This window comes from Pochonia chlamydosporia, chromosome 1, assembly GCF_001653235.2.
Source record: "Pochonia chlamydosporia 170 chromosome 1, whole genome shotgun sequence".
NCBI classification, from domain to species: Eukaryota; Fungi; Ascomycota; class Sordariomycetes; order Hypocreales; family Clavicipitaceae; genus Pochonia; species Pochonia chlamydosporia.
In genome coordinates, this window is record NC_035790.1 from 2,337,300 (window position 1) to 2,362,620 (window position 25,321).

At 51.0% G+C, this 25,321-nt stretch overlaps 7 protein-coding genes across 7 annotated transcripts; 5 read left to right on the top strand and 2 right to left on the bottom strand.

The window, feature by feature from the left end:
• Positions 1 to 2,521: 2,521 nt before the first annotated feature.
• VFPPC_12826 (hypothetical protein) lies at positions 2,522 to 3,634 on the top strand (the record flags this gene model as incomplete). The annotated part of the gene is made up of 1 exon (XM_018290603.1): positions 2,522 to 3,634. The coding sequence occupies one exon, from the start codon at positions 2,522 to 2,524 to the stop codon at positions 3,632 to 3,634; it is 1,113 nt and encodes a 370-aa protein (XP_018148760.1).
• Positions 3,635 to 4,155: 521 nt separating this feature from the next.
• Positions 4,156 to 5,676, bottom strand: VFPPC_12827 (C6 finger domain-containing protein; the record flags this gene model as incomplete). The annotated part of the gene is made up of 2 exons (XM_018290604.1): positions 4,156 to 5,513; positions 5,607 to 5,676. 2 exons carry the CDS (start codon positions 5,674 to 5,676, stop codon positions 4,156 to 4,158), a joined length of 1,428 nt encoding a protein of 475 aa, XP_018148761.1.
• Positions 5,677 to 7,411: 1,735 nt separating this feature from the next.
• VFPPC_15179 (hypothetical protein) lies at positions 7,412 to 7,764 on the top strand (the record flags this gene model as incomplete). The annotated part of the gene is made up of 2 exons (XM_018292932.1): positions 7,412 to 7,509; positions 7,590 to 7,764. 2 exons carry the CDS (start codon positions 7,412 to 7,414, stop codon positions 7,762 to 7,764), a joined length of 273 nt encoding a protein of 90 aa, XP_018148762.1.
• A 723-nt stretch (positions 7,765 to 8,487) lies between these two features.
• VFPPC_12828 (membrane bound o-acyl transferase family domain-containing protein) lies at positions 8,488 to 10,176 on the top strand (the record flags this gene model as incomplete). The annotated part of the gene is made up of 2 exons (XM_018290605.1): positions 8,488 to 9,106; positions 9,185 to 10,176. 2 exons carry the CDS (start codon positions 8,488 to 8,490, stop codon positions 10,174 to 10,176), a joined length of 1,611 nt encoding a protein of 536 aa, XP_018148763.1.
• Positions 10,177 to 10,293: 117 nt separating this feature from the next.
• Positions 10,294 to 14,149, bottom strand: VFPPC_00584 (telomerase reverse transcriptase; the record flags this gene model as incomplete). The annotated part of the gene is made up of 10 exons (XM_018280577.1): positions 10,294 to 10,402; positions 10,453 to 10,561; positions 10,609 to 10,776; positions 10,824 to 10,892; positions 10,939 to 11,782; positions 11,838 to 12,299; positions 12,353 to 13,089; positions 13,138 to 13,293; positions 13,361 to 13,664; positions 13,736 to 14,149. 10 exons carry the CDS (start codon positions 14,147 to 14,149, stop codon positions 10,294 to 10,296), a joined length of 3,372 nt encoding a protein of 1,123 aa, XP_018148764.1.
• A 2,442-nt stretch (positions 14,150 to 16,591) lies between these two features.
• Positions 16,592 to 16,905, top strand: VFPPC_17389 (hypothetical protein; the record flags this gene model as incomplete). Its single annotated transcript, XM_022429102.1, has 2 exons — positions 16,592 to 16,651; positions 16,696 to 16,905. The coding sequence occupies 2 exons, from the start codon at positions 16,592 to 16,594 to the stop codon at positions 16,903 to 16,905; spliced, it is 270 nt and encodes an 89-aa protein (XP_022285881.1).
• A 1,658-nt stretch (positions 16,906 to 18,563) lies between these two features.
• VFPPC_00586 (Rho guanyl nucleotide exchange factor) lies at positions 18,564 to 24,427 on the top strand (the record flags this gene model as incomplete). The annotated part of the gene is made up of 2 exons (XM_018280578.1): positions 18,564 to 24,242; positions 24,311 to 24,427. The coding sequence occupies 2 exons, from the start codon at positions 18,564 to 18,566 to the stop codon at positions 24,425 to 24,427; spliced, it is 5,796 nt and encodes a 1,931-aa protein (XP_018148765.1).
• Positions 24,428 to 25,321: the final 894 nt, after the last annotated feature.

Genomic DNA, 25,321 nt, shown 5'->3' on the forward strand with positions numbered 1-25,321 from the left:
CTGGAGGCGCTGCCTCGCTCTCGCATGCCAACGTCGCCAGCTTGTCTGCTGGAGCTGCTTGAACGAGCTCCCGCCTGCTCCGGTACCAACCTTGAAAGGACTCTCGTCCTGCTGGCTTTGAAATACCGAAGATGTGACGGTATACGGAAGCGCGGCGGAGTGTCCGGACGTCAGCGCAGGTTCTCCGTGTATCGGCGGGTTGGTTGCGATGAAGTCGCTATCTCGGGGTAATTTTTTGTTGGGGAGGATGCAGGTCGAAATAATATGGGTGATTGTTTTTTGTTATGCGCCGATTCGGAAGGATAGAGGAACTGGAATGTGGATATGCTCTTTGGGTGTGTTGATGAGTCGTTTCGGGGTGTGTTTTGTTGTTTGTCTGGGATGGATTATTTTGACGTATCGATGATATCGATAATGTCTGTCAGCCAGGTCTGGTGCAATCAAGGAATGCAGCGACTTGCGGCTGGGCGCCGATTGGCTGCAGTCTGACGTGTGTCCATTGTTGAACGTCAAGCTTTGGGGCGGCAGGAGACGGCATGCGGCGGTTTGCAGCGGCGTGGGAACTACAGTGCCGGCCAGACTGGTTGTGCCTTTGCCAAATCATTGTTCAACGGACCGAACAAAATTTTGACGATTTGACGATCAACAGGGACGTCATTGTGTGGCTGTTGAATGTGACAAAATGCCAATGTTGTAATATTATAGAGTCAATGTTGACTGAATGATGCGCGCGGTTGGTCCGACAAGGCCCAAGGCTAAGTTATGCAGGACATCGGACGCATTTCGGTGGTCATCTGGTGTCTCGTGTTTGATGCTTTGAGACTGCAGAAAGTGCAGAAAGTGCAGCAAACAATCTTCATTGTCACCCAGACCACGATACTACTTGACAACAAGGTTCATGTGCCTGAACATGGCTCTAATGAAAGCCTAAAGCAGGGTCTAGAAATTAACTTTCACATGCAACTCAAGACAACATTGAAACATTGAGCCCCAGCCGCCACTCACTGACCATCAAGCCTTGGGCAGCATTTTGGCTCACTGTCCACACCACATGTGCGTCGAGAACATTGAAGGCATTGCCACTCAACTGCAACTTCAGAATGGCTTCATCTTGCCTACACATACCACCGCCAGTGCCACCAGAGATGCATTATGTCGCAAGCCGATCCATCGACATTACACCAGACGCTTGCAGTGCTGTGCAGTCACATTGTGGTTCCACTTGCTGCTTGTCATCAAACACCACACACCAGTTGGCTGCACTGCGCTACACTGCATTCTCCATCCTCATTTCATCAATTGATGTCTTGCCCATCTCAATCACCTGAGCTCACCATCATCCACCGTAACCGTGGTCATGGCCTGCGAAACCCCCACGTAATAAGTCTGGTCCTCATTATTAGCCAAGATGACCAGAAGGCGATCAGCTGGTGCCAAATACCTCTACGCCAGTTGGTCCAGACAAAAGTCACTCACTCACTCTCCAGCCGGCACGGAGCCTGTCCGCAAGCCTCCGTGAGCCCAGAGCCGAACAAAGTCCAGTCCCATGTCCCATGTCCCATCCATGTCCCAGTTCCCAAACGGCAAAGCTTCCTTTGCTCCGAAAAGCCATCCTCCACAGCAATTGAAGACACGGTGTGTGTCATTGGGCCATCGAGCCAGCCCCAGAGCGGCTGTAACGTGCAAAAAACGGGGTCATGGCTGAAAGGATGAATGCGGGACCAGAAGAATTGAGCACTTGAGCAGTCAAGGTCTAATACAATACCGTCCGGCACAAATACACTTGGCACTCTGTCTGGTACAATACAGGATTGGACAATAGAAACAAGAGACCACATGCGCTTGAACCTGCATGTTTGATCATTAACTTTTCCTACTGAGTGTCCACAAGGTTCAAGACCAATCGAAGCAAGGTTCAAGAGGTTCAAGGTGTTCAAGGTGTTCAAGGTGACCAAGGTTGCATGGAGAATCTTGCTTGCAGGAGCAATCATACCAGGCTGTATCTAGCTCGCCCGGTGTGTCCCACGTAAAGGACGGCCTTGACCCGCGTCACTTGACGGAGACTTGCTACTTGACTATTTGACATACAACCCAAGCTCCTCCTCTTTTCATCTTTCCACTCATACTTCTTTTCTTTTGAACTCTTCCTTCTTCCTGTCTTGTTGTCTCTTTTCCCTCACATGCACACCTTGGCACCATCGACAGCGACGCGAGCGTTGGTTCGGACCTTCCGTTGGTAGCCTACAACCCCAGTCGTCCGACTTGCCTTGGAGGGGCAAGGCTCAATCTCGATTTCGACGTCACCTTACCCTTTGAGCTTGTGATACGATAAAAATACCAGCAGAGCTTCAAATTCAGGCAACGCACATGTGAAGAATTGACTGGGCCACCAATTTCAACGACAATACACCAAATCCTTTCTGTCGTCAATCTTAGAAAAAAAAGGGTCCCCCATCCCTCGACCTTGACGCATCTCCTCCGAACCACCATCTCTCGACCTTACACCACACATCACAACACCATGGCCGTGGTCATTTCTCCCCCGGACCAAGAAACCCTCCTCGCACCCATTCTGCCTGCTCTCCCCGCCGCCGCAGCATCAACCCAACCCGCCATCCAAGTCCTCCCTCTCCTCTCCCCCATCCTGCGCCAAAGAGTCCAGCTTCTCTCCGCATCCAGCACAGAGCCATGGCTCCGACTCCTCTGCTACGACACCAGCAAAGCCGCCAAACTAGCTGAAATCGCCCGCGGCCCTGCCCTCGAGCCGCACCCCGTCTCCGGCGAAGTAGAAGTCGACTGGGGCTACGACGCTGAAACCCGCTACCGAAGACTCGACGAGGAGACGCTCCAGGCCCTCGTCGCCCTGCCAGAGCTCGGCCTCGCATTCCAACTAGTATACTGCGTCAATGACAAGGAAGGCGGCGGCGACGGCTGGCGCATCGGCGAAGTGACCATTGCGGAGAAGCCCTCTCCATTTCTTCAATTTGCCGGCGCATCGACCATTGCCGAAGCAGAAAGACAGCACAGGGACAAGGGCAAGGACACGCTCAAGGTGAATGGTGCGACGGCATCGTCTACACAAGACGACGAAGACGACGACGACTACTGGGCGCGGTACGACGCAACGCCCGCCCGAACACCGGCCAACAACCGCAGTCCCGCGCCAAACACATCTGGCGCTCCGGTCCAGAGACCAAGTGAGTTCCGGTCAACGGCCGAAGATGACTACTTTGCGCAGTACGACGATGTCCAGCCCGCCATGGATAACCACGATCCCGACGAGGAAGCGCAGGCGGCGCAGCTCATGCCCCCTCTTGGTTTTCAGAAAAGCTCGACTATCGCAGACGTCAATGAGAACGGGGGCATTCAGACAGATGTATCCAATGCAGAGATTGCGCTGCAGCATCCGCGCCCCGACTCAAGCGCCTCGTCCAATGGCTCGTATACCGTTGCCAAACTAGAGGAGACGGCCGGGAAGCAGGAGCAGAATGAGTTTGGGGTGAAGCAGCACGTTTCGCGTAGCATACGGAGCTTGTACATGCTTTCCAAGGCCAGCGGTATTGACAGAGAGGAGTTTGACAGGCTGGTGAAGACGGAGCTGGATCTGCTGGCTATGATGGATGAAGGTGAATGAAGGAGTACACTACGCCAGCCAGTTGATTGGTGACATTTGTTAAGAAGCTGAGCTGTGGTTGGACGGATTCGCATGTTGTGAGTTTCTCATTTGGGAGAATTATTCATGTATGGCGTTTACGCTGGTAGATTGCATGGAAACGGTGCATTTGCATACGGAGTTTTTTGGACGGGACAGTCATTAGCGTTACACTGACTACAACTGAACAACAATTTCAACAACAATAGCAACAAGTGCATCACGGGCTAGTTTTTGATCAGTTTTGTTTTGTTGCAATGCAACAAGCTCACTCGGAATTGGTATTATAGTAAAGACGGTCAGTTTAGACATCGCCAAACTCCTCTCTCCAAGCCCAATTAAAACGCCGTTCTTCACACAACCACAACACATGGACTCATAATATCCCAATTTCGTTTGAAGGATCAGCGCCTATACCCAAAACACATACGCCATTGTCGCCACCCTAGATGCCAGTCGTTCCCTGTCTGCAAAAATCTCCGTCACACACGCCCAGTCCGGTGTCAGCTGATAATGAGATTATCGAGTGCGACTCTTGCTGATTCAATGAGTCTCGTGCAGTTTCTGTGCTCCGGCGGGATTGGTGCATTGCAGTGAAGATAGTACTTGGAGTGGTTCGGCACTTTCCCCTCAGCGACCAGGTCCTCCATCATCTTGTGTCGCAGCTTGGTCGACCTATCCAGCTCGTTGATGACATCCTTCAAGCCGTATACAGCTTGGTGGCCGGTTGGCGACGCTCCAGTTTTGCCGCCTAGTCCGTATACGTCAAGTTTGAGGACTGACCGGACCGTTGTTCGCCAGACCTCCGGATCGAGATTCCTGTTGTCGTATGCCTTTAATACCGAGCACGCCCCTTGGTCGTCCATGACAAAGCCCCAGAAGCCTCCAAAGTCCCTAAAGGAAAAGTATATATCCTTGTCATTGTCACTGGCCGCGTCGGCATCGCGATCAATCATTTCCATTATTCTGGCATATGCATTGCACGCAGAGGGGACCAAAGCCCCCAGGCACGTCATGTTTTGGAAGGACTGTACCGGCTGAGGCTGGAGGGGGTCCTTGTGGAAATATTGGAAGCATTGTGGACAGCCGAGGACGTCGTGGGCAATCTTGGTGGCACTTCGAGCGACTCTCATGGCGGATGGAACGTCAGAGGGCAGGCGGGTCAGCGAATCTAGAGCGAGATAGAGCGATGACAGGCATCCGCAGGAAGAGTTCGGCAGGGCCTTTGAACTTTGGACTTCATGTGCCGGTTCGGGAGACTCTACACTGCTAGACATGCCACTTGAAATGGAAGGCGGCGTCTCATCTGGTCGTGGAATGTGACCTGCGACGTATTGATGTAAAGAGTCGTTGATGTCCTTGGATATGGTTGACCCGATAGGTTCAGGTTCGTTGAAGTTGATGCCCTGTAAGAGATCGGGGCCCCCAAAGTCTAGTTGGTAGGAATGATTGGGAAAGCCGGCATCGCCAGAATCCAAAAACGGCTGATATGGCTGCTGGGGGAGCGAGTACAAGTGAGCAGTGTCATTGTCGCCAAAGTTGTTTGGGAGCAAATCCAGGTAGGTGACACCATTCTCATCGCCAAGCTGGGGTAGAAAATCAAGCCCGGTGTTGTTGGTGGTCAAGGGTTCTTCATGGTGCAAGGACGAAGAAGAACATGTCCCTTCACCTGGCGTATGCGAGACAGATGGCCGTGTAGTATCTATAGATGAAGATGCATCATCTTGTATGGGTTCTTCTGCTGCACGACGCTTTCGGGGGCGTCCCATAGGTTTCTGGGGCGAATAGACGCATGTAATACCCTCCCTCTTACATCTCTCGCATCCACTGGGATCCTTGGAACAAGCCAACTTGCGGGCGCCTGTGTTGTGTGAGCATGGCAAAGTCTCCGAGATATGTCTCCGAAACGACCCTGACATACAAAAGTAGGTTCAGGGTCAATAGGGCAACTCACGGCATTCATCACAGGCGCGATGCTTGGGCGCATCAGCAGCCTTGGAGTCTTGAGGTAAATTTGTCGCCATGGCTATGTGAAGCACGGAGTGTTTTTTGGGAGACAGAATGGACGTGGAGCGGAGTATGGAGTACATATACGGCCACAGCAGATAGATGTATGAAAATGGCTGATCGGAGCCAATGAAGCGAATCCGCACAGAGCCAGTGGTGGGTGGCACTGGCGATGCAGTGGCGTGTGGAGACGATTCAATGTCTTGTCGGTTTTGAAGGAAGGGAGCCACTGGCGGGTGATTTGACGGCACCGGACTTGCGACTCCACAGACTTTGACTGGGCAGATGGAGTTCACTGAGGTCAGCCAGAGTTGACTGGGGACGTGAGTGCCTGGTCGACGGTGGCCAGCTGCACAAGGCCTAGTGAGCCGAGCAACACAACGCAACCAGGTCAGATTCGAGAGCCGGTCAGTCAGCGCTTCACAAGCGTGGGCGGCTTCCCCAGCTGCAAGGGACGGTTGGTAGGATGAAGGAAGTCTTTGGAAAATGCGGGAGGAGAGGGCTGCGAGCTTGAAGGGCAGAGACCGGCTCGAGAGCTGCTGATGCTGGGCAAAGTGGGTTAGATATATATATGGATCGTGTTGGTCGATACGTCTGTGAATGATGATCCTGGGCGAGCTTGGTAAGCGTCGTGACCAACAGTCATTGATGAGAAGCGCTAGTCAACGCTTGATCCAACAAAACACCAACAGTCTGGTCTTGGTCTCGGTCTCGTTCCAGGGTCCGACTCATTGAAGCAGCTCAACTCCACAGACACCTTGTCTACTTTGTGTGGGCAGACATTCAGCAGCGATATGCTCTCAAGTACTCCGTACTCCGTAGGCAGACACATTCTCCATATACCAAGGTACCCACCCAGTCCTGGTCACTGGCAGGGCCTGGCTCAGCCCTGTGATCTGCAGGTTGGCTGGCTGGCTGCTGCCAATTTGACTTGTCATGAGCAGCACCAGACAGTCTGGTCGTCAGGCTGGTGCTTCAGTTGCGCCCCCAAGAACACACCAGGCCAACGTTGAGACCCTTCGATGTTCTGGTGTTGTCAAGCCGGTCCAATCGTCGTCATCATACCTGACAAAATAAAGTTGATGGGTGGGGAGGCGAATGGCGAGCAAGTTTTGACTGGTCCGAGGCCCGACAGTTGCAGGCATGCCCTTTTGTAGCCAAGAGTTCATTTGTCCACCAGCTTGCGTGTCAAGTATTTCGCTTCTCCGAACATGGGCGCTCTTCGCAACTTGATGGACGCCACGATTGACACCTAAGAGGGGGCGGGGCTGGCCGGTTGTCCTCACCCGCCGCATGTTTGACCAGCATAGCCTGTCTTGCTCCAGCCACTGTTCAAACATGCCACGAAATGGGATGGGATGGCGCAGGGCATCTCCTCCAGCTCTCTGCCGGGTGCTGTTCAAGAGTGAAGGCTAGAACCTGCGCTGAAAAGTATTTGGCATGTTGTTGAACCGATATAGTAGAAAAATCGTCATTTCCCTTACCTACGTAGGCATGTAGGTACCCAGGTAGGTAGACATTTCACGATGTTGTAGTACGCATTTGCTTTCGAAGAACACGCTCGGTCCGCAGAATGCAACCCGTCAAGCACGCACGGAATCTGCTCCTTCGACAACCAATGCCACAGCAAAGGCGATGTGAATAATCAATTCCCACCAAAGACAAAATCAAGACCCTTGTCTGTTCCCACACACGGACAACAAAGGCTGACTTCAAACTATTTGCTGCTGGCGGGTAACAGATCCAAGTGCCATGGTCAGGTCTGGGCAAACGGGAGCGATCCGTGCCACGTGCGAGCTTGTAATGCAAATTGTTGATGTAGGTAGGGGGTTGCTCAAACAAATATTAAGGCGAATCTGCTACTCTGTAAGGATCTCAGCTGTTAGTTGCTGTATATTAACTTGAAACATTGACATTACACAAGCATCAGCATGGCGTCCATACCGAAGAAAACCCAAGTTGAGTTGTGGTCGAGGCGTGACCTTTGTCTAATGCGTGACCTTGATGCAGCCGTGACACCAGATTGGAGGGTCTGGTCTGGTGCGCTGAGACTCAACTACAGGGAACAAAAATGTGGCTTTGAGTCTAGATATCGATGGTTTTGAAGCTGAAAAAACAACCCTCTCCTTTGAATGTCTGGGAGATTTTAGAGACAGCCGGAAGCACATACTGGCACAAAGTCAAGAAAGAGGCTTGGTAACCTCAAGTGCTTGAACTGACATCCATGTCTGAACGGCAGGAGCGACTAACGTTCGGCACATCGGCGCTAACACAGGCTCTGTGCAAGTCAGGGTTCGAACAAGACATGGAAGCTGAAGTAACTGTCTGTCAGGTAGCGTCTGGTGGCCCACTTCAACTCGCTGCCCGTTTTCCACTACGCAAACATGTCAACTGGTGCTGGTCTGGTCTGTTGCACCTCCAAAGCCCGAGGGGACCTGATTTGACTTGACGTAACATGAGAACCATCCACATGCCACCAGACCTGATGTTCAGATGTCTTTGAATAACCTGCAATGTCTGAATCGGCCAGGACGCACAGAAAAAAATGTCCACCATGTCGTCCACTGACAACGCATGAATCCCCGACATCCAATCAAAGGGTTCGCAAAAGAGAAAAGGAAAAAGAAAAAAAAATCAAAGAGATCCATGACCCTCTCACTCTTCTTTTGGCAACCACATCCACCTCAAAATCTACAAACAGTCGGTCACGCACCCACCACGCAAACAACCACGCGGGCCGTATCATCATGGAACAAAGCTTCTCCCATCTGACTCCATGTCTACCTTAAAAACCCTTCATATATGTCGCGTGCAGCCCCTCCTGAGCCATGAAGCTCGACAACTTTCCACCTCTCCCAAACATGGGCCGCCTTGATGATGTCGTGCGCGCAGCGTACCGCACCGCCTTTTTAGACGCCTTGAACGATGGCCGTGCCAAACCGCTCCTGATCCCTTATAGTATCCTGGCGGCTTCCATTCTTCCTGCTTTATGGCTTGCTATCCCGCATACCTCGAGACCATGGGTCTATCAGACAAGATGGCTGGTCATGGCCTTTGTGATTTGCTTCAACGGCCATATTATGAGGACAGCATCGAGTACTAATTTTGCCTGGGCTTATGCGACGGGTCTGATGGCGAGCTGGGGGACAATCATGGCAATGAATTTGTTGATTTGGACGAGGCCGCAGTTTGATGCGGCGAGGGCTATCAAGGTGAAGATAGCGAAGAAGAAAGCGATGAACGGGAACAGTGGCAATGGGACTGCAGGTGAGAATGGAGTACGGCTGCGGAATGGACACGCAAATACGGCCTCACATAAGGAAAATGGGACAAAGGATGACATCAAGGAGGAAGATCAGTACATTTGGCAAAAGTTCCCAGAGGAGGGAACTTTCTCGGAGCGGCTAGGTTGGGCTTTCGACCTATCGTGCAGTTTTCGGGGTGCAGGTACGTCATGACACACCAAACACTAAATACCATCGATATTTACGTCCATCCAAACAAGGAGCGCGGCTAACCATCTAGGCTGGAATCACTCCATCGCATCAATCCCACGTCCCACTATCCCATCACCAATCCAGCCCTCCTCTCCTGTCGCCATCGCTACTATCCCTCACAAGTCCACCAGCGGCTACGCTTTAACCCTCAGCGAAAGCGAACTCCTGCGCAGCCGTATCACTCGTGTCCTGTATAGCTACCTGATCCTCGATTTGCTCTCCGTTATAATGATGAGAGATCCGTACTTCATCCTCGGCCCGGACAACCACTATACCGTCCCCTCGCACCTCAACTTACCAACCCCCCTCCTCCTATTATATAGAGAATGCTTGCCCCTGGCGGGAATATGGGCCGCTCTATGTGGAGCATTCGGCCTTAACGACATTGCCCAGTACTTCTTCCTGCGACAATATTCTCCCTCCCGCGCCGCCTTATGGCACTACCCATCGACGTTTGGCTCCTTCTCCATGATATTGGACCGCGGGCTAGCAGGATGGTGGGGTGCCTCGTGGCATCAAACATTCAGACTAGGACTCCTCGGCCCGTCTACATATCTCCTGCGAAAGGGATACATGAAACGAGGGTCAGCAACTGCCAATGCTGTCGGGTTATTCGTGTCCTTCCTCCAGTCCGGACTCATGCACGCCGCGGGGAGTCTGACCTCAATTCCAGACACCAAGCTCTGGCGGTCGATACTATTCTTCTTACTGCAAGCTGTTGGCATCATTCTTCAACAGCAGCTGGCGTTGTATCTATCAAAGTACATGGGGACTCCGAGCAAATACATGCGACGGGCAGGCAACCTGTTGTTCTGTCTAGTGTGGCTGTATATTACTGCACCGCTTTTCATCGATGACCTATCGTCTACGGGACTATGGATGTTTGAGCCGGTCCCCATATCACCGCTGCGATACTTTGGTTTCGGGTTCCCAGGAGACCACTGGTGGCGCTGGGATCGCGAAGCTTGGCCAAAGCTGTACGCTGTTCGGCACTGGTGGGAAATTGGCATTGCATTATAGACGGGATAGATTGTGCTGGCCATGAGATTATTGCATTCAGCGAATAGAAATATAACTAGAGTTTCATAGACCGGATAGATATACCTCCCATCACACTTACAATGAATACTCCCAAACTCACTGCATAGCAGATAGCCTCTTATCCTGTTTCTCCAACCACACAATAACAGGTCCATAATTAGCCTGTTTCGTACCAAGGACCTCCCAAAAAGCCCCATACGCAGCACTACACCTCATTAGCCCCCCTCATACAAGCAAATGCTGCGAAAAACTCACCAATTCACTTGTCCCTTTCGAATACAGCACGAATACTCTGGGTAGCGCAACCTCCTCGACTTGCTGGACAGAATCGAAAACGCAACGTCTGCAACTTTGGCAATAGTCCCTAATTACATGAGTATCATGTTCCAAAAGTGATTCCGCAAGACATACGTGTAATTAGACCCGTGCAGGGGCGCTGCGTCTTTGGCAAACACCGTATATACGCCCACATTTTGCGCGCGGTCTCGACGAACGCGCTGCGCAGAGAGTCCAGCACCGTCCGTGGGGCATTGTGCAAGGTGTCAAAGAACATGAGGTGGGATTGAATCTTGAAGGCGTCTGTCTGAATTAGCGGGTGCGAATACAGCCGTGTCAAGAGGCCTTACTAAGGATTTTCCTTTGGAAATTCTGTCCAGCAGAGCGGCCGTACTCTACTGTTAGGGAATGAGATGTAGCTATACATGTTAGCATGAATCTTCCAAAGAAGTACGTTTCGCTTACGGAGGTTAGTCTCTCCATCCTTGGTGATATCCAGCGTCTGGTCGTTGATGCGCGTCCCGCAGTATGGAAATGAGGGTTGTGTGGTTTTACCAACTGGTTGGCCGTCGATCCGCATGTCGAAATTGACCAGCGTCTTTGGCGGGCTGACTTGCACGCCATATTCAGGGAGGCCCCGGTGCATTGTCTCAACGAAACGTACTGCCTTGCTCTTATCCAGCGTGATGAGGAGAAAGTCGTCGATGAGTCTCATGAGAAGACAGTCTGGAGTGCGCAAAAAGTCCAGATGGTTGCTTTCAAGGTCCGCGTAAAAGTAATTACATAGGAACGAGGACAGCACTGAACCCTGTGGTATGCCACGCTTCTGCCGATAATATTTCTTGCCGATTTTGACCAGGTTTCTTTCAATGTGGTCATTGAGGAGGCAGAGGAGGGAATTCACATCATGGTTCCGCTGAGCAACGCCGTCGACAAACACTGTATGCTTCCTTTTGGTGGCTAGACCGTTATGCAGGCGTTCTGTGAAGGGTTGTCCGGCTTGGGCAAGGGCCGATGCATGCCATCGTCTAATAGGCTTTGTAGCAGTCTTTTCTGGAGCCAGCATGGCTCGCTCCCCGGGTTGTACTTCTGCATGTTTGGTGATGGTGTATTGTGGTTGGGTTGGGACGGATTTCATGAGTTGCACAATGGCGTCTTGGGGAATGGTGTCGAATGCGGACTGGACGTCCAGTTTGGCAAAGTAGAATCGGTGTGGTTTACTGGGGAGAGAGGTTTTGAACTTTTTGAGTCGGGCGTACATGTCGCTTACGGAGAAAAGCGTTGAGCCTAGCTTTTGCGGATTTGTGATCTTGAGAGTTGAGTTAGTTGTGGTGTTTTCGCATTTTCAGGAAATGAGATTATACCTTCTCAAACTTGAGTGCCGTGTGAATTGGTCCGAGGACGGAGTTGATGCTTGGCTTCAGCGCTTTGGCACTCGTTCTGCTAACCTGTCTTCTGCGCAGATTCATAATCGGTCGTAATTTGCTTCCCTTGGGAAGTAATCGTATTTGACTAAACCCCAGACGCCTACCATCCAAGATACCGTTGGCTTCAGTGAGTTTCAGCTCCTGAAACATATCTACCTTTAAAAGTGACAACGCCGGCTCTGCTATGCGTCGCCATATCTCGTGGCGGAAGTAAAATATCTGATATCGGTGCGAGTTGGACTCTGTTACATAAAAGTTTGCGCGAATAAAGGGTATCAGTAAAGAATCGAATATATAATACAAGAGTTCGTGAAATATTTCATTCTGTTTGTTTCTATCAGTTTGGCTGGCCTTTGGGGCCGACGAACCAGGCAGCTGGAGCCATGGAATATCCGCAATCTGGAATCGGTTAGTGAGAGGACTCTTTCTGCATGTACCAGGATGAGACTCACCTTCATCCCTTGGCATATTTCGTGCAACGTCATGGCCTCGAATCGCCGAAGTTTAATGAAGTGGTCGACCTTGCGGAGAACTATCGCCTTGTTGTGGCACATGGTCTCACCTTTGCCCCAGAATTCATTGGGCACGAGGTTGGACAAGACTGCTTGACAGAGGGCCGATACTTGGGAGGTTGAAGTCGCCAGATCAACCAGTGAATTGCATTGCAAGACATCCCGACGTGGTTGAGGATACCTTGTTTTGCCCGGCGTGTTGTTGGTGTTGGAGGCGACCTCGGTTGACGTCTGTCCAGTCGCCTGCATCCTCTCCGAGTTGCGCGTCAGGGATCGACCACCCACGGAATGAGACGCTGTCTGTGGCCGTCTATTGTCAATTTTCAAAGGACAGTAATGCCTAAGCAGCTCGCCGTATGAGCACTGCCCATGGAGAACTTGGAGTCGCTGAACGAGGCTCCAAGCTGCTCCCCGAAGACGTTTCGGTAGCTTTGGTGTCCCATCCTTTGAGCAATTTTTGCCATCTGCAACAAAGGATTTGATCTCGTCTTCCCGCAATGTGTAATCCTGAAACCTTTGCGCTGTTTCTGAAAGATTCACATGGGATGTGAAGACGTTGTGTAGCCCAAACTGTCTTGGAAATATGTACATGGCGACCTTCATGGTGTTTGCATCTCTTATCCGAGTGCGTTCTTCCGTCCCGTCATCTTTACTGCCAGGACATCGATTCAAGACATCTGCTCTAACTTAGCAAGGATCTTTAGGGGAGGACAGTGCTTGCATACGGATATGTTTGAAGCCGGACTGCACCCTGCCGCGCGCTGTGAGAGCTGGCTTGGCATAGAAGATGCGACTTCTCACTAGAGAAATATCCGACAATTTGCGAGGTACGCTGGAATTACTCGAGTTGCCACCCAAATCAATGTCTGATAGAGGAACGCCTAGGCATGGTCAGCACCAACCTTGCTGTTTGCGGGCATCCAGTCAAGGTGTGATATTCCAGCTTACCACTTATTTGGTAGTAGTTCCCAATACCTGCCTCGACTGTGACAAAAATAGAGCGCTCGACAAGCAAATCGATCATGATCTTTTGCCCCGAGCGACCCAGTAAAGCTAGGACGTGTGGCCATGGCTCCTGTTTCAAAGCTGCAGCATGATGGTTCGGGTACAGGCTGTACACATCTGGAATAGAGGTACCATTGGGATCTCCTTCTCTAGCTTTTTTGCGAAATCCGTCACACAGGAGATGCTTTGGCCATGCACCTGGCTTTTTTTCTCTGTTGAACAATGACCATATAGCAAAGTCTACTAGCTGTAGCAGCAAGTCAGTTTTGTGCCCCCTAAAGAAAAAACTCTAAAATAAAATAGTCACAAGACACAAACCTCTGATTGCGTGTTCTCTGAGTCCGATATTCCTCCCGAAATGGTCACATGAGACTCATCTCCCTTTTGCGAGAAAGACAGCCACTGTTCGTATGTGGCATGGTTGCTCTGCAATATGGGATCAGAGCCACAAATTAGTGTTGAGTCGAGAAACTTGGAAATGGTTGTTTCCAACTCGGTGACGGAGTTTCCTTTGCCAAGATTATTGATCTTCTTTCGACGCAATCTAGAACCACTCGGCAGCTTGAGCAAAGCATATTCTCGTAATGTCAAGACAGTGGTGTATGCGTGTTGCAGGAGGTCTCTCCTGACTAATCCATGAGCTCCAACAGGATCCAGCACATCCAAGTTTGACGCGTCTTGTTCATGTTCATGTTCATGTTCATGGCGCTTCCGTTTGCGGCCAACAGCCATGATTCCATGAACTGGGCATGAGGGTGGAATCGCGGCTTGCAGTGTTGACAAGATATCACAACTTACACGCGTCTGGTTTGCATGGAGTTCAATGTTGGTTGTTGTTGTTGGCGGGAGACGCCACAAGATGGCGTCGAATTGATGGAGACTGGAGTTCAACAGTGGAGCTGCTCACTCAACTGCTGCCAACGTCTGGTCAATTCATTGTGGCTGCTATTGTCCTGTGCTTGAATGGCGGGTGTGGCGTTGCAGCCGGACTGCTCTTGAAGTTGCCTGTGCAGTCAAGGTACCAGACTGTACTCAAGTTGCTGTAATTGACCACCCAAAGTTACGTGCGTTGATCCAATCTCGGACGTTGCGGTTGTCAATCTTCAAAGCTGATAAACATCATCCGAGAAATGATGATAAACACAGTCACACGAAAGCTGCGGCCAACTGCTTTGATCTAAAAATACTGCGCTTCATGCTCAGGGGCCATTTCCGGCACAGCTTTGGGCAATCAGCGACTCTCCAACCCGGCTCGAGATGATTGATTAATCTAAACCTGTGGTTTCGTTTCGGTTCTGTGCATTGATGGTGTTTGTCATTGGCGTTCTGCTTGTGATGCCGCAAATTAACTTACCATTCACCAACGTTGCCTATCTCACTGGTAACAGCATGCATCTACCCATAACCTATACTTGGTTAGAAAATTATTAAAATTTAATATACACGCAACTCTGACTGAACAAATCTATCTATTGTCGTTTCGTTGCCACAATTTCGCAAGCCGTTGGGATCTCATCATACATCGTCGCCACACGACACGCGCTGGTCAATTGCGACAGAAATATCAAGATGCGCCTGGTTCAAGATTACCATGTCGCACAATGCCTCACGGTCCTAGTAATTAATGAAGGGCTCCATAACACCAGGACTGTTAAGATACAATCGAAAAAGATTCGTCATTTCGTCAGAGCGCTGTTAAAAACACCTCCTGACCAAGACTAGTCAAGTCAATAATTCCAGGACCTTGTTTACTAGTGAGCTCTAGAGTCTAGAGTCCAGAGTCCAGAGTCCAGAGTCCAGAGTCCAGAGTCCAGAGTCCAGAGTCTAGAGTCTTTGTTCCAAGGCGTTCAACTCCGCAGAAGTGGGCAGTGACGATTACGGCGCGATGACGATGGATGCGTCTTTTCGTCTTGATTGCTCCCTTTATTAAACACGGTTCAACAGCCCTCGAACATAATGTGTGTGGAGACTAGAGCCTCCCTTGTCAAACATTGGGACCTTTTCTTTGTGCCACACCCGCTGGTTGGGGTCATGGTAGCTAAGTAAAACGACGGCCTGAAACTACTCCAGATGGTATACTCCGTACCTTACATCAATGCTGCAGGCTCCGTAAGCAGTTTTGCCCTTGTACGTTGCGAACTCCATGCTGTACCTGCGCCGGGACTGTGAGGAGTTCATGGCTGGTGCGACTCTTGGCGCACTTAATTTCCCCTTTGCTTCTCAGACGCGACACGAATGTGTCTTTGGTGTGGTAGTAAGACGTCAATGAACCACCGCATTGGGGTGGCCCAGAACAAAACGATGAAATGATGCTCCAGAGCTGAGATCCTTCGGCTTCGGTTGATGATTTGAGTAGCCCGAATGAGGTGTGTGAACCATCCAAGGGAAGCAACTCGGTACTGGTACCGAGAGGGCCATAATGGTTCGATCGGCGACTCTATCGTTGCTTGGCTAGCCTACTTGGAAGTAATGACTCGTCATTTTGATGTTGGTATCAAGCCCAATGCCTCCGGAGTTCCTGGTCGTGGTTCCTGTGTGCTTCGATGCATATTATGTGGCATCCTTGTTTGAGTCTCCATCCATGTATAGAAACAACGTGGCCAGGAAGTCGAAGCAGCAAAAACAATGGGTTGACCATGCCGATCAAAGGCGAAACCCCAGCTTCGGAGGGAATGCTGACTATTGTGTGCGTGGAACCATGGCCAAAAACAGGTTGAGACTGTCTGTTTGTTGGTGTCCACGCGGGTTGCTCATATTTTTGGCATAGTCCTGACTGTTTGGGTAATGTTGGAGAGAGGGGGGGAAAAAAAACATAAAGACCAACAAATCATCCGAATACCACCTATCCCCCTGCCAAAGTGTCAATCAATCTGGCAGCTGCAAGCCAGCAACCTCATCGGACCAATACTTGGCTCCGTAGGCCACCATTTCTCCAAGGCACAAAACGCATAAATAGTTCAGCACTTGGCACCAATGCAAATCCGGATATGTGTGTGCGACTCCAGAGTTTGTGGCAGGCCTCGTACAAGTATGGATGCATTGTAGGACGTAGCGTTTGATCTGGCATCGCCAAGTTGGGGTGTTGAGGCAACAGACAGCCGACGGCGACAGGGTTGGGAGATACGAGATGGACAAGATGCATGAAAATAAAGCCGCAGACAAGGGTGTGAGGAAATGGTTGAAAGCCTCCCTTATGTGAGGCGGTACGAGGTAAAAGCTCAGATAGCTCGTCGGGCCTGATTTGGTCTGGTCTGGAGCAAGTCTGTTCGGCAAACCAGGCGGGATGTGGTGATGCATCCGAGGATGAAGATGGATGGGCAGCCATTCATGTTCGGACAGTTGTTGAGGATGAGAAGCCGTGGGCTATCCGACTTGGCGAGAATGCAAGCTGGGGCAAATGCAAGGTGAAATGTGAAATGCAAGAACAAGTCAGTGGAGTAATCAGCAGCTGCCTCATGAATTTGCCAACTGTTGGCACCTATCAATGATGCTCAAGTGCTGCCTGTGGCCATTTGACGGCACCTGGGAACGAACCAGACATTGAAACCCTTGCGGTGTGAACATGCACATGCATGCATTGCCTCAGGTCAGGTACAGGTCAAGTCTGGCATTTTGGTGTCTCGTGTCTGGTGTCTCAACAGAGTACAGTCAGAAATAAAGGGCAGCACTGGAGAGAGACGAGACACGGAAAGGCAGACACGCAGAAATACAGAAAAACAGAAAAAGCGAGACAGAGAGGCAGAGCATGCAAGATTTTTGCTCAATGCTGCAATTTTACGAAAGCGCACAACCACGGCGACCGAGGAATTGCTTGTGCGATGCCTGTGTCATTGAGACCCCAGTCAATCAGTCAGTCAGTCAGTCACTCCCAAAATTCAAACTGTCAGGTCAGAGTCTACCGTCTGGTGCTCTTTTGCTTTCATCCGCGAATCAATGATATGATGCCGCTGCCCCTGGTCTGCCGTGTCATGGCTTGTGATCCAACATGACATGAATCCACCAGACCACACCGACTTGCCCATCCCCGGCCCTATTACCAGCCCAGATATTGTCTGGTGCATTTGATGCCATGAACTGTGCTGTTTGACCGTTACTCTTCGCAGCACGAGCCCAATCAAGATTATGAATTTGGTGGTCGTGTCCAGTGCTCAAGTGCTAGCAAGGGTAGTCCGGTCATTAGTCTTTTCCTGTACCACCACATGGAACAATTTTGTTTGATTATGGCAGATTGATTGACTGCTCAAGTGATTGACCGGGAAGATGGTGTATGGGGTGTCGAGTCTGATGCTTCGCGAAAACTTCAATTGATCTCACGGAGCGTGGCGAGATCTATAGATCAAATTTGATGTGAACGAACCTCAACCCTCAACCATCAATCCCCAGATGCTGTAATGTGTTGTGTTGTCATGTATCAAGTAAAATATCTAACCCCCCTCCAGGCTCGTTCGGGACCGCAAACTGACGCATCACTGATCAGTGCATGGATGTGCTCCGTACTCCGTATGTATTCCAATGTTATGGTCAATTCTGTATGGTCTGTCCATATCTCTGCCCTGCTGGTCCCTGTCAGTCCCTGTCTACTCCGTAAAGTCAAGCAAGGTTCTGGTCCCTTCCATTCATTCATCATGTCTGGTCAACCAGACTGGTTCAAGTTGATGGAGCCACCATCTCCAATCAGCCCAGTGCCATCTTGAGCCCTCTAGCTTCAGAATCCACCCTCGCCTATCGTTCTTCTCCAAAGCCATCAACTGGTCCGCCTTCCGTCTTCCGCCTGCTCGTACCCACCAGTTGACCACTCATGGATCAGAATGCCCTGGCCCGAGCCCAGCCCACCCCAGCCAGCCCAGCCAGCCCAGCCTAAACTTCCAGTCCCAGAACTCGAGACGGGACTTGTTTCGTTTCCATCCCATCCATTCATTCATCCATCCATCCATCCACCCAACACATTCACTCATTCACTCATTCATTCACTCACTCCTCCAGTCTCTTTTTCCTCCCCCCTCCTCGACTCGCCTGTGCCAACGTAGCGTCCATGTATCAATGCCCGCTGCTGCGTGGCCCTCTCTCCGTCAACCTTGTCCCGACCAGTCACGAAGCCTGACCAGCCTGACCGGATGCACAGGTCCTGGCCACTTCCTTGGCCAACATGGACCCGGCCCCGGATGCTGGCCAGCTTCGAGACGATGCTGTCGATGCTTTCGATGCTTTCGATGCTTCCCGCCCTACCGCCTTGGGCCACCAGAATCTCGAGCACAATCTTGACTTCATCAATCACCACGATCACCACGACTATCACGACCACCACGGCCACCACAGACGCCAGAGCCACTCCCACACGATTTCCATTTCCATTCAATCCCAACCAGAGTCTCTCCCCTACACCGACTCTGACTTAGGACACAATTTCGACGACGGCATCTCGTACGACGACGGCCTCGCTGTCGGCTCAGCCCAGGCGAACATCCCTGATTCATACTCTACAATTCACTATCACGACCCTTCCATCTCGAGCAGGAGCAATCATCATGCCCCTCCGCCTCAAATAGATCCCGACGACTTTTACAAAAACTATCGTCGCCTTGACGCCAGCACTGGTCCCGATATTCTACCTATGGCAACGACCTCGTTTCCTCGCCCTTCGCTACGATCCAACGGTGATGGCACAACTCCCAAGCACCCCGCTGTTTCTGTTGCCCGCAGCCTACCAAGGGCAAACCTTCGTTCCGTCTCGAGCCCTTTAGACACTAGAACATCTACAACTAGAACTTCTCCTGGAAATATGCCAGCTGGCAAGCCGAGTGTGAAGGATTTGAAGAAGCGATTTGATCAAAATGCCACCATGGCCGCTCCTACCATCCCGCCGACTATTTCGCGAGCAGCTCTTGTTTCAAAACCTGTTCGACCTAGGAACGACGAATTGGAGCACGGCAACCCCCATGCCGCCACTAATCCAGGGACGCGACAGTCGCAGGGCAGTGGTGTTGTTGGATCATCGTCGATACCACTACGGCATTCTAAGTTTATAGCCGACGATCATGCTTCCACCAGCCCGCAATCATTTGCCAGCCGTATTGGCAAGCCGCGAAGCCATGGGGAAGGGGAGGTGACGTCGCCGCCGCAAATTCACCACCAGTTGCCTGGTGCTGCTCCTGCCGGCGGTCAGTCCCAGGGCCTCTTGTTTGGCGAGGTTCTCCCTGACCAAGTTGACCCTTCCTCTGTGGGTTTTGGCATTGATGTGGTTCGCCCGCGAAGGACCTCCGAGTCCAGCATCCAGAACCCTCCCACACATCATCGTACCTTCTCTGGGCCGAGTGCAGCAGGTGGTGCAACCTCACCAACCTCTTGGTACCGCGACCCTTCTTCACAGATTGACGAAGCCCCCGATGCATCTGCATCTCGCCATCGACCTCGGCCACACTCTCGCGCTCGCAGTGACGACGGTTCCTCGTCACCTTCATCGCGAGCCACCCGAAATGCAAGAACTAAACCTTCCACACAGTCGTCCAAATTACCCGTCTCCGTCCGCAAGTTCAATAACACGAGCAACTCCACGAGTCCGTCCTCTACTCGCTCAAGTTCGCCGTCCACACTGAAGAGGTATCAAGCAAACGGCAGGCCAGCTAGCAGAACAAGTCCTGTTGCTACCCGTGCCAAGACACCAACGCAAACTCGCAAGCCTCCCCCTCAAGGACTCGTCACACCAAGTAGCAGTAATACAAGATTACAAGCATTCATTGCCGCTCCAGCACCAAAACTGTCGCCGACTTTGCGCAGCTCTCGGCCACGACAACCTGTCTCTTTAGCTACCACAACCAGCTCCAGGATGAAAGAAAGCGATAAAGCAAAGCTGGCTAGGCCGGGGGAATCATCATCAAGGCGACGAAAAATCTCAGTTGGCCCCATCGACTTTGAACAGAGGAGAGAACATATAAGGCTCGCTTATACAAAGTCGATTCGGGCGAGCGAAGCTTTGGAAGCTCGGCACCAGGCTGAGGCTGCAAAGCGACGGCGTGAACTAGAAGCTACCGCGGACATCCAGCAAACGATAGACGCTACGTCTCCCGACGTGACCAAGTCGGAGGATCCTGTTGACAAGGCGCCCGTTGCAGCTTTGGACACCTCGGAACCTCCTCAAGATAGCAATTTGGCCGTCACAGATTCACTCGAGTCTGCAGAATCTGCAAAGCCTCTGGCAACACCTCCGCTGACAATTTCGACCAAAACACAGACAGTTGCACCTTCGCTAGATTCACCCACACTAGGACTGCCTGGAAGTTTTCCCGATCAAACACCACCAATGATTAGGGATGGACCACCACTCTCAGCTATATCGGCTACTTCAGACACTACCGAGTTCGATGTCGAACCGCAAACAAATCCACCCGTAGCAGCAAATCCAGCCTTAGATGTCCCAATCACTGTGGTCAAGCCACCAAGCCCGCAGAGGAAGCCAGACCCACCTCGTCCACGCACTGAATACCAGTATCCATTCGAGGATGAAACTGGCTCTCCAGTAAATGTGTCACCCCAAAAGGACCGTACAGAGGTACCTACACACGATTTCCACCACAGCCCAGCAGTTCCCGGCTCGTTTGTCAATGATGAACCGGAATCAACCGGCCTCGGCATCGGCTCGTTTCAGTCACAGGTTACTTCAACTACTCTAGTGCTTCCGTCACAACCTCTGGTGACCTCGGGATCTGATGACACTCAGACAGTACCATTTCCAAGGCTAGAGGCAGACTATGACTCTGATTGCCAGACCGATTCAGAACGCCTCCAACGACAGAGTAACCAGGTTCAAATCCATCGGGAGGATGATGCGGTCACGGATACCTGTACTGAGGAGACGGACGACCGTGAACGACCAGACATGCAACCCGGGAGTGTTCATGACGACCCCATGCGCTCATATAGGACGTCGACTTGTGCGTCATCAGAAGCTGACACCTATGATGACAGGCGCTATTCGAGCTATGAGCAGCAGCAACACTTGGACACACCAGCCTCTAACAACTACCTTATGCCAAACTCCAGATACCATGATGATAGGTTCAGCAGGCAGTCAGCGTGGACGGATTTTTCCGTAGACAGCACCGATCACTCAGATCCAAATAGGTCCCCTGCAGTACCGAGCAGTCGTGAATCACCAGCTTTTGGTCATGTAACAATCTTCAGCTCCAAGACTGAGTCGTCCTCTATTGATGCACGTCACAATAGTCAATTAGGGATTCGCGATTCACAGGATTCAAGGAGGTCCTCAGCACAGTACAGCTCTCACCACCTACCAGAGATCGACACTGGAGACGGCTTCTCGGTGCCTTACTTGCCTCACCAACCAAGCGACCACGTCTCTTATGTTCCATCGCCGATACATGAGCCGCCTCCAATTCCGACCTCGTTGCCAGGCTCAGACCTCAACTCCCGAACGTCCAGCGCTTTTTACGACCAGGCCCAATACGAGAGCACGCTGCTTAATTCCGATCGTGGGAGTGATGAGTACATGTCGCATGCAGGGACAACTCGGTCTGTAGACTCGACATCACTGGCGACTACAGATCAGTATGCGAGCACACAGACTCCAGCCGACAGTGATACCAAGTCACTTGCACAGGACGGCGAGGAGCTTAGTGACAAGGAACGGCATCGACTTGGCCAAAGAAGGAACGTAATCAAGGAGCTTGTGGATACCGAGGCCGTCTTTGTACGGGACATGAATATTGTGGAAGAAATCTACAAGGGCACTGCGGAGGCCTGCCCCAAGCTTGACAGTAAAACGGTTAAGCTCATCTTCCGAAACAGCGATGAGATTATTGCGTTTCATACCTCATTCCTCGCAGAGCTCAAGGACGCGGTCGCAGACGTGTATGTACCCAAAGGTCCGAGGACGATGCCACGAGATGACTCTAGCCTATCAGCACCAAGCTTCACAGCATCCGGGGAGCCCAATGATGCCAAGGACCGCTCAACGTCTCTTGGTCCAGTGTTCAAGAGCAACATAGAGCAGATGAAGTTGGCACATGAAGGGTTTCTTCGTGCGAGTGATCAAGCAGCCAAGAGGCTCATTCAAATACAGCAAGACCCCACGGTCCAGGTGTGGCTGAATGAGTGCAATGAAGTAGCCAAAGACTTGACGGCGGCCTGGGACTTGGATTCGCTTTTGATCAAGCCCATGCAGAGGATCACGAAGTATCCCAACCTCATCATTACGCTTCTCCAGCATACACCTCAAGACCATCCCGATCGCGAGTCGTTATTGGAAGCCAAGGACATTTTGGAAACCGCAATCATTGAAATCAACAAAACGAAGAAGAATTTTGAACTCGTCGGACAGATTGTGGGAAGAAAAAGAAAAGAATCTGATGTCAAGGCCGGTTTCGCTCGAGCGTTTGGCAAGCGGGTTGACAAGCTGCAGGCATCCAACAACCGTCCTGCCGAAGACGCAGAGTATGCTAAACTGAACGAAAAATTTGGCGATGACTATCTTCGGCTCCAGGTCGTCCTTCGAGACGTCGAGTTTTACACACGGCAGGTGTCTGCCTATGTCCATGAGTTTCTTCAGTATATGTCTTCGATTGAGTTGGTCATGCGGCTTCAGCCTGGCAACTATCCCGAACTCGAAAGCAAATGGGTTCAATTCAACATATCCGTCCGAGACCTGGAAAAGGTCGCCCTGGAAGACCATTTGACACAAGTCCGCAAGCGCGTGATTGAACCTTTTGAGCATGTTATCAAGGCATATGGCAATCCTTCATTAGCCATGAAGAAACGGCAGAAGCGCAGAGTCGATTATGAACGATTTGAACAGTTGAGGCGAAGCGGGAAAAGCCCTGATCCGAAGCTAAAGGAACTTGTCGAACAGTACGAAGCCCTGAATGATACTCTGAAGAAGGAGCTTCCCCAGTTGTCAGCTCTGACAGAAAAGGTCGGCAACATTTGTCTGGGGAATTTCGTCAACATCCAAGCAAATTGGTATGCAATCTGGAAAGAAAAGATGAAAACTGTCTTGCCCGACTATGATGACATGCCCGACCTCCATGAAGTGGTGTCCACTTTCCAGCAAGACTTTCCTTATGCTCATGATCAGATGGCACAGATTGGCATCCTCAACCCAGCGACATGGGGTAGAACGTCTTTGTCAACATCTGTGAGTGTGGACGACACCTCGCTACGAACAAGAGGCAGGCCCTCGGATGTGGAATCCCGAAGTCGCGGCCAGTCCATCAATGGTGATGGAGCACCCACGCTGCCTACTCCAGACTTTGGCGGGCGACGTAGTGGCTCATTCACAATGTCACCAAGCCATAGCACTCCTGGTTTTGCGAATGGCAATGTGCCCAGCCCTCATCAGTATTATTATCGTGATTACTACGCCGGTATTCACCACATGGCTTCGCCCAAGTCGCCAGACGCTGCCAGTTCGTCTCGATCAGGTGCTGGTGCTGGCGCTGGTGCTGGCATGGTATCGACAAGACCTAGCACCGGGCGCAGTTATGAGTCCGGCGTGCCTCGACAAAGCTTAGATTCAGCGGCCATGCAGCAAAATCGTGACTCCACCGCAACATTTAACTCGAGCACTATGCCTCAGGAAACGCAGCGAGAGCCGCAGCGGTTCTCCAATATATTTCACTCGGCCCTGCCAATGTCAGATGGGCCGGATGAGTGCAGCAGCAGTCAACGAGCATCGAGAGCGTCATCTCGTGAACGCAGCCAGACATCGGACGGCTATAATGTGTTGTGGCTTGCCGCATCACTCTTTGAATTCAATATCTCTACAACCAAGCACGAGGCTGGGTATCCCTACCTGACATATCAAGCCGGAGAGGTAAGTACACAATCTGCAAATGTTATGGCCAGTTGAAATCCTTAATGAACTAACGTGATCGGCTGCAGATATTTGATGTCATAGCCGAAAAGGGTGAACTGTGGCTTGCCAAGAACCAGGACGACCCGACAGATCAAGTCGGCTGGATCTGGTCCAAACACTTTGCCAAACTGGCCGATTCATAGAGGAATGTATATTCAAACCAAAGCTCAGCATTGATCAATGGCGTTTTATTATTGCAGGGATGTCAACTTTTTCATTGGACCCTGGTGCATTTGGAAGGACAGGACGGACACAATGTAACAGACAAATATTTCCTTTTTTCTCTTGTTACCATTTTACGGAAAAAGCATGGCGTTACATTTACTTTGACTTTTTTCTGTATTCTTGATACGAAAGACTTTGGTTTTTGGTATTTTTTTTTTATCTCTTTCTACACTCTGCTTCGCCAAGCAAGGCAATGCTACCCAGCCGGACGATTACAGTAATAAGAGAGTCGCTACGGCGTCTCTTCTCTTCTTACAGGCTATTGTCTTTGCGTCAATCTTGTTACTCACATAGGCGAAGTCATAATTGTCTTTTATTTATTCCCCCTTCTCATGCAGCAGCCATTGTTGTGCATTGCTTCTCAATGGTGGGCTTTTTTTTTTGGTTTTGGTTTTGTTTTCTTTTTGAGACGGCTGCGAAGGGACACGGACGATGAGAAGGACATGGGAGCCTGGCGTTTGACGAGGATATCAAAACTTAGGGTTGGGACACACTACAGCCGTTAAGTCGCTTGTTTCGTACAAATGGAAGGGTTGGTAAGACAAAGGCGAGGAGGAAGAAGAAGACGAATAAAGGCAGGTTGGAACAGAAGAGGCGCAGAATCAGAAAGATGATATAAAGATACCAACACAGCACCAACAAGATGGCTTGTACGAATACAATCGAATACGACATGAGCTCATTCTCCGTTTTGCTAAAATGTGACATGCCTGCAGAGTGACGAGACGACAGTTGCGAGGCGTGATTGAGGTGGTTTGCGCAAATGAAGCTCGTAAATTTGACGAGATGATAATTATTTTCCTAGATGCTGG